Here is an 8,383-nt window from a genome sequence, read left to right on the forward strand (position 1 = left end):
TGTTAAACGGGAAAAACCGACGGAAAAACGTTAAACCACACACGCACGTTGTAGCGTGTTGATTCGCAAAATTTAAAACGAAACGTAAAACAAAAAACTTGCGAAAAATGAAAACTATGAGACACCAAAGTTGAAAATAAAAAAGTGTTGGGATTAAATTTTAAAAGATGAAAAACTTTGGGTGAAAAGTAAAAAAATTAACCAATAATCTCTTGGGCTAGTAGTCAAGGGGAATGTGGGAATGTTTGATTCTTTTGGAGGTCTTGGGTTCAAATCAAGGCAATGAGGGATTTTAATACCAACTTGGTGATACTAACTACTAACCCGATTAGCGCCATCCTAATCATACGTCATTAAAAAAAAGTAAAAAAAATAAAATGGTTAAATTAAAAAGATAAAAAAACTTTGTGTTGAAAATGAAAAAATCAATTATACATATATTAAAAACCAAATGAAATGAACAGTAAATCACCCCCAATATAAAACCCTATACCTACTGCCCCCCACCCCGCCGATTAAACACGAGTTATTTTTTAAAAGACTCCTAATACATAACATATATTAAAAACCAAATGAAATGAACAGTAAATCACCCCCAATATAAAACCCTATACCTACTGCCCCCCACCCCGCCGATTAAACACGAGTTATTTTTTAAAAGACTCCTAATACATAGTGTACAATAACATAAAACAACTTTGTGTTGCTAATTAAAAAGATAAAAAACTTTGTGTTGAAAATGAAAAAATCAATTATTTTTTAAAAGACCCCTAATACATAGTGTACAATAACATAAAACAACTTTGTGTTGCTAATTTATATTATGGTAATATTAAGTTTCCTTTACGTGACTGAAGTTATGAACATTTTATCATTTTAACAAAATCATTTTTTACTTATATGAACTCATAAATTACATAGCTAAAAGATGGTATTTTTAATTTTGAAAACATAAGGATTTTTTTATATGGATGGAGATACAATAGGAAGTTTATTTGGCTAGGAAGGCTAGGAAGTGATCTTGACCATCCATTAAGTTAATCAAGGGCTAAGATTAAATCAGGGAAATTGAAAGGAAGAAAAGAGGCGCGTGAGTTTGTTCAAGGGCATTCTAGTCAATCCAAGCCAATAGTTTTTCTCTCCTCTAATTCCCCTCCATTTTTTAAACGTTAATAACTCTTTCATACGACATTATTTTTTTATAAAAATTGCACCAAAAAACGAGCGTTTTTTTATCTTTAAAACGAGTATACTATTGCTATATTTAAAAAAAAAATTTAAAACCCAGTTGCATAAAAACGCAATCGAAAAACCACCAGTTACGTAAAACGCAATGAAAAAGAAACCTAAAAAATGACATTTTTCTAAAACGCAATGCACCAAAAACACAAAGAAATGACTTATTTGTAAAACGCAATGGCCAGAAAACAGACAGAAATGTCTTATTTGTAAAACGCAATGGCCAGAAAACACATAAAAATGTGTTTTACCTAAAACGCAATGCACCAAAAACACAAAGAAATGTCTTATTTGTAAAGCGCAATGGCCAGAAAACACTTAAAATGTCTGTTTTTTAAAACGCAATGGACTGAAAACACATAAAAAAGTGTTTTACCTAAAACGCAATGCACAAAAAACACAAAGAAATGTCTTATATGTAAAACGCAATGGCCAGAAAACACTTAAAAATGACTCATTCTAAAACGCAATGGACTGAAAACACCTAAAAAATGTGTTTTACCTAAAACGCAATGACTAAAAACACTTAAAAATGTGTGTTTTTTCTAAAACACAATAGTCAGAAACCACATAAAACTCTCTTATTTCTAAAACGCAATGGACACATAAAACTGTCTGTCACTGTGAACTGTCTGAATTGTCTACGAATTACTGTCTTCGAAATGAGCCAATTTCTGGAAATTTAATTTTTCTGATGCGTTTTTAGTACAGCTCAACCCTAGCCAGGGGCTCTGCCCCTTGGACCCCGCCAGGGGCTGCCGCCCCCGGACCTCCGCAAAGATCGTAAAACGCAATGACTAAATCAAAAACCCAGATCGTGAAAATGAAATTAAAGAATTTCTTACATTGATCGAAGCCGATTTCTTCATCAATTGACGAAATTTGAATGATAAAAAACACTTATCAACGCTCGAAACGAACGAATCGAGTGATTATCTCCAAAATCACCGGAAAAAACGAGATTTTTTTATGAAATTAAACTGGGTTTTCTTCAAAAAAAGCTGAAGAACACGTTGATCGGGTTTTGAATCATTGATTGGTGATGAAAATCGCACTATAATGTAGTGATTATTGAGATAGAAAGTGAAGAAATAGTTGAAGATGGTGGGTTTTGAAAATGGTGGGTTTTGAAAATGGTGGGTTTTGAAGTTACTGGGTTTTGAAAAAGGAAGAAGAAGGAGTTGGATTGACTAAAATACCCTTTCTCTTTATTTTAAAATTTGCCATATGTCATAATCTTATGGCTTCCTATCCTTTCTAGCGAAAATTAACTTCCTATTTGATCTTTTCCCTTTTTTATATATCATCCCTAAATTTAACAAAAATATTTATATACAATAGAGTAATATTTAGATATTTGTATTGAGGGGAACATAATGATTAGAGTTACCTTCTTTACATAAAATAATTTAAATCAAGTCTTGTTGATATACCTATTTAAGTCGCTAAAAAGTTCTTTGACACCCAAATGAAGGCCATCCCTCATATATTATAACCACCTACTACAAATCTTGAAGCCCACCAATAACCATAGTTGATGAAACATTTCCGTACAGTTAAACAGGACCACACTGGTCCTAATTCACAAGAATTGAAGTTTGTAGATTAAAAGTGTGACAAAAAACCAAAAAGAGGTTGTTGATATCATTTCAAATATGTGGTTCTGGATATGGACATGCAATTAATCATATACAACCATGTGACCCAGTAACCCAAGTGATCCATATCAGGGCCGATTCGGCCCAAAACCGGCGAAGGTGAGTTAGGTAAACAAACCCGAATCTCGCATAACAGGGGTGACAATCTCAAATTAGATAACAGGCCAATTTCAATCTACTCAAAATACAAGTGTCAAACCCGACCATATTTATAAAACTTGTCAACTTAAAACAGGTCCAAATGGGTTAACGCCACCCACAATCACTGTTTACTGTTTACCTCCACCGCTGCATAAAAACAAGCGCGTTAACCAATTCTGATATTTTTTTTCCTAAACTGACGCATTGCAACCTGGGTCCATTATGGTTAGAATCCATTTTCACCTTACCAAATTAATAATTAATAACTTTTTAAAAACTACCTATTTTGACCAGAACGTTGTTCATAACCTGTTTTGACCAGTCACCCAACCCGACCTGACCTGCGGGCTTTGTCAAGATTAATGCATAAAAATGCATCTCAAGCGGGGCAATTTCACATCAAAAGGAATCTCAAGACAATGAGTGAAGCATTTATAAAGATAATCTATTGCAAATCTTTATTATCCTCGAGCAAAAAGGGAATAGTACTTGCATATCGGTTCCAAACACATGGAAAAAGGTTCGTCAGTCATTATTGGGCTTCAGATCTTCATGTCTGTGGTCCATGTTCCTTGAACACTGGGGTGTTTGGTAACATGTCTAGTCTTCAGCTTCACCACCTTTCTTCCCAACGAATTTCTAAGCCTCGTTGCACAAAGCAGTACGTCTTCTGTAGTCATGTTCATCACAGATACGACCCGTTCGTTTTTATTCTCTGCATAAGTTAATTATAGCAAGACGTTTTAAGTAATTAGCGAGAGGATGAAAAACAAAAGAAAAGGCGCTAAACGAGAATGTTAGCTTACTATATAATCCTTTCAAATAAGGATGTTGACCGCGGTTAAGCTCGGTAACCACCTCTAACTGAGGGTTGGCTTCCTTAAATGACGGTAATTCAGATTCCATAAATGCCCTACACATTGAATAGACAGCTGTTAGTTCTGTAAATGTGTGCGCAATACTCGACTAGATAACTTTTGGCTCTTACTAAACCATGCGGTTAAATATTTACATAAATTTGAAATGTTGAAGATTATGTATCCAATGACAGCATGGTTTATAAGTGTACACTATTTTTACAATCATAATTAAAAAGAAATTAGACTACAAAATAAGCCATGAAACCATATTTAAGGATACACACACACACATATATATATAACATACCTGATACCCCTACTGCTTCCACCCCAGTTACAGTAGCTGACTACCAGCTTCTGAAGCTGCCAAACACCTCGTTGAGACATCTGCCAAAGATCAAGAATCAGACTGCTGAATTATATTGATATTTTTCTGGTACTTTTAAGATAAATTATACAACTTTAGCAATAATTAGAGTAAGTTACAAAAATCGTCCTTTATGTATATCACTTATTGCAAACTGTGTCCTTTGTTTTCAATAATTACAGAAAACATACTCGATGTTTGCAAACCCTTGCAAGTTATGTCCTTTAGCCCTATCTTAGTTAATTTTTGTGGTTAAATCTGACCAAATGGACCCCACATGAGGGTATTTTTGTGGTTAAATCTGACCAAATGGACCCCACATGAGAGTAAAATGACCAAAATACCCTCATGTGGGGTCTATTTGGTCAGATTTAACCACAAAAAATTAACTAAGATAGGGCTAAAGGACATAACTTGCAATGATTTGCAAACATCGAGTACGTTTTCTGTAATTAATGAAGATAAAGGACACAGTTTGCAATAAGTGACATACATAAAGGACGATTTTTGTAATTTACTCCAATATTTATTAGGAAGTATACAACAATAAAAGAAAAAAACAATGACGGTATTGATCTCCAGTTAAACATTTGAGGCTTTGCAGGTTTCTTTAAAATGAAGATGTGAGAAAATGGGCATTTGTAATACACAATTAAACAAATGGGTAACTGAACTGAACAGGTTAACCCGCTGACTCTTTTGTTAATAAGGTAATAATATTCTGAATTTCAAAAATAACTCACAATCTCACATTATGAAACACCTTATAAGAAAATTCATTCATAGTATACAAAAAGAAGATAGATTTAAATTCAAAAACAACTCTGGACGTTGCCATTTGACAAAAAAATAAACAATTAGAGGAGAAAGACGAAGATAAAAAAAAAACTATGATTTATGATGAAAACCAGTGAATTAATAAATCTAATGGCTTTACACTAATGGCTAGATAGAGTGAACTATTTCGGCTAGATGTAGTTAGCTCCAAATCTGGGGAAACAATAATGTGTTCATTAATTTGCACCTTAGTATATAAATGCTTGATGTATGTACTATGTAAATATGAGCAGTGTTGTAAGAATCGTTAGGCGCTAGTCAGGCGGTGGAGTACTGACTAGTGATTAATCGGGATTAATAGGATTACTCGGAATTAATCGGATTGAGCTTTTTATATGTAATTTTTAGTTGTATATATACACACACATTTTTATATGTAGTTTTTTAAAGTAGACATGTTTTAACCCCTTATTGACCCATTTTTTAGGTAATTGAAGAAATTTATATGGTTTGGTCGAAATTTGGCCAACGTCTGGCCAAAATTTGCCTAGAATAGGACCGTCATTGACTACCAAGCGATTAATCGGCGAACCTCCGATTAGTGATTAATCGGCGATTAATCGGAGTCTAGTCGGGATTTTTACAACCATGCATATGAGCCAATCTTGTAGATCAAAATACATACCAATGAAGCATTTCAAATCTCATTTTTAACTTAATAATAACCAGTTAGAAGCTAGGACTAAACCAAATATGAAAGCGAATGTCTTCTCCTCGTTCATGAGAATCTATACACCCTCTCGCTAGGTAGTCACTGGCCCGAGTCAAAGGCGATTTAGGCACGCGCCTCGATGCTCAAGAGAGCCCAGGACCCAAGGCCTAGTCCACTCCAAGAGACAAAGGGATAGCCTTTAATTTACAATGTCAAAGCCCCCATGGCTAACAAAATGTAAATCAAACCAAGAAACAAAAACACTCATGTTCATGTGTAAAGAATGATTATCCGCAAGTGTTTAAAACTACAGCACCACTGCACCAGTACATTTAATCTATCTACCTCAATGGTTATCAAATCTACAGTTTCTATAGGAAAACTTTCAACATACATTCTACTTCAAAGAAAACAAAAAAAGATTTGTGCTACAAGTATGTTTTGTTCACTCGGGCATTTTATCGAACAGTTGGTGTTCGATTTCAACATCATCAAACTTACACTGCCATAAAGCAGATAAAACATACAGAAATCCTAAAACAAACAAGAATTAAATAGACATTTAAACATAACCCTAAATTAGCAGGATAATTAGTAATAGTTTACACAGAAAAAGCAAATTCAAATGGATAGTACAAACCCTAACAGAGTCGGTATCAAAATTATGTATCCAGCACTTTGAAACATCGAAAGCAGCAAACCCTTACAAATAGAAGCATATTATAATTGCAAAGCAACAAACTCGTGAACAATTGAATATTGGAAACGATAAAATTTTGGAAACTGAAGCAATATAAAAAGAACGCTATAAACCCTAGAAGATTAAAACTAAACAAAACCCTAATATCAAAATCTGAAGCTTAGGGATATAGAAATCTTACTTGTGGATTCGACGATGTGGAACGTACAAGAACTTAACAAGTCGGCTGCTATAGGACTATAGGAGTAGCAACTTCTGTCACGTTTGAGAAAGGGAGGAGTTAATCAAACCTTACGGCCATACGGGACATACTTCATTTATATATTTCGCAAATTGGATTCAACCTGCCACCAATATTTACGGTTGTCCAACCTTTTTTATTTTATTTGTATTCTGTTAAGTTTTTTTCTTTTTTTTTTCTCAAATTACAAACTAATATTTTAGGGCTCTTGATTAAAACAATGATACGAGTCGATTTTTTTTTAACTGGAAGTTTAACACATGAATTGAAGCATTGTTTTTGTCATTTGGAGTAGTGTTTCGAGGTAATTTTTACATTAGTTGACTTGTATTTTTGTTCTGATAAAAAACCCTAAAACATCAGTTTGTAATCGGAAAAAAATTTAATTTCTTTATGTTTTCTTAACAACGGGCCATTATACAAATAAAATGAAAAAGGTTGGACCACCGTCGGGAATAAATCCAGATGAGATTATTATTGGCCAATACCAAAAAATGTTGGATTATTTAAATCCAATTTGCATTTATTCTTTTAAAGTGAATCGCCAAGGATTGTCTTTTATCTTTATACTCATTTGCACGCGGTCTCCTTTATGTTTAAAATTGACGAGTTTTGTACTTATTGTTCCAAAATCTTGCACTGTATGTCCTTTAACCCTAACCCAGTTAATTTTTCTGTTAAATCAATTCACACAAGGGTGATTTAGTCTTTTTACCGGTTTATTTAAAAACACTAATAAATAAAACAAAATAAATATACAAAATTAATAGAATATATGTATGTATATAAACAAGAACCTTATGTGTTTCTTTATCTAGCTCTCTCTATCTCTCTCTCTCTCTCTCTGCCTCTCATCCACCGCCACCATTAACCACCAACAACCACCTCTAGCAACCACTCTCCAACATCACCATCACACCACAAATGTCACCAACTAAAATTTCACTTAATTCTGTAAAACTCAAATCAATTTTCCCTAAAAACTAACCAATTAATGTTTAACGAATTAGGGTTTAAAAATTACTAGGCCCATCATCCCCACAACGCACACGGTCTGTTGTTATACTTCTTCACAAAACACCGAGGAATAGATGAGACATCTACATGGTTTCAACATCACACAATCACGACTCCACCACCACCATCCCCACACCGCCGCCGATGTGCACCTCCACCCCTTCGTCACCATCGAAATGCCATACACAACCATATCCAAGCAACCACCCAACCAGAACCACCTCATCTACGTCACCGTCTTCATCTCCGTCATCGATATGACGAAACCCCGACCCCATATCTGTGACTTACAAACAGTGTTAAGACGGGTTATTATTGAGATGTTGAGATTTAATAAGTAATTGTGGATTTTATGTTTATTTATTTAATTTGGGTTTTAACTTTAATTTGAGTGTTCTTGTGTTAATCTAATGATTTTGATGGTGGATTTGATATAGATTGTAACACCTCGTAAAATCGTGTCCAATGATGTATTGACACGTGTCCCTATTTCCTAATTATGTCTAATGTTGGCTAGGAGGGACTAATTTTGTCAATTATGGAAAGTATGAACGTGGAGGGACTAAAAGTGTCAACATGCTGAAACTACGCCTCTGAGTGACCCTTTACGGTATCCGTACTCCCAAATGAGCCATTAGTTGGACGAGAGGGACCGTTTGTAAAATTTGTTT

General features: G+C 34.2%; 1 protein-coding gene across 1 annotated transcript; it reads right to left on the minus strand.

Annotated features, from left to right (window-relative positions):
• Positions 1 to 3,430: 3,430 nt before the first annotated feature.
• Positions 3,431 to 6,791, minus strand: LOC110884379 (54S ribosomal protein L51, mitochondrial). The gene is made up of 4 exons (XM_022132090.2): positions 6,636 to 6,791; positions 4,206 to 4,285; positions 3,845 to 3,951; positions 3,431 to 3,753 (listed from the first exon to the last, which is right to left on the minus strand). Exons 2-4 carry the CDS (start codon positions 4,283 to 4,285, stop codon positions 3,581 to 3,583), a joined length of 360 nt encoding a protein of 119 aa, XP_021987782.1. The 5' UTR covers positions 6,636 to 6,791; the 3' UTR covers positions 3,431 to 3,580.
• Positions 6,792 to 8,383: the final 1,592 nt, after the last annotated feature.

This window comes from Helianthus annuus, chromosome 14 (genome assembly GCF_002127325.2).
Source record: "Helianthus annuus cultivar XRQ/B chromosome 14, HanXRQr2.0-SUNRISE, whole genome shotgun sequence".
In the NCBI taxonomy this organism is placed as follows: Eukaryota; Viridiplantae; Streptophyta; class Magnoliopsida; order Asterales; family Asteraceae; genus Helianthus; species Helianthus annuus.

Excerpts from the sequence above, each read along its gene's own strand:
- LOC110884379 (XM_022132090.2), bottom strand. The coding sequence starts at position 4,285 with ATGTCTCAACGAGGTGTTTGGCAGCTTCAGAAGCTGGTAGTCAGCTAC. Across the intron at positions 3,952-4,205 it reads GGAAGCAGTAGGGGTATCAG|GGCATTTATGGAATCTGAAT; the intron begins GTATGTTATATA and ends TTCAATGTGTAG. Across the intron at positions 3,754-3,844 it reads TTATTTGAAAGGATTATATA|AGAATAAAAACGAACGGGTC; the intron begins GTAAGCTAACAT and ends TAACTTATGCAG.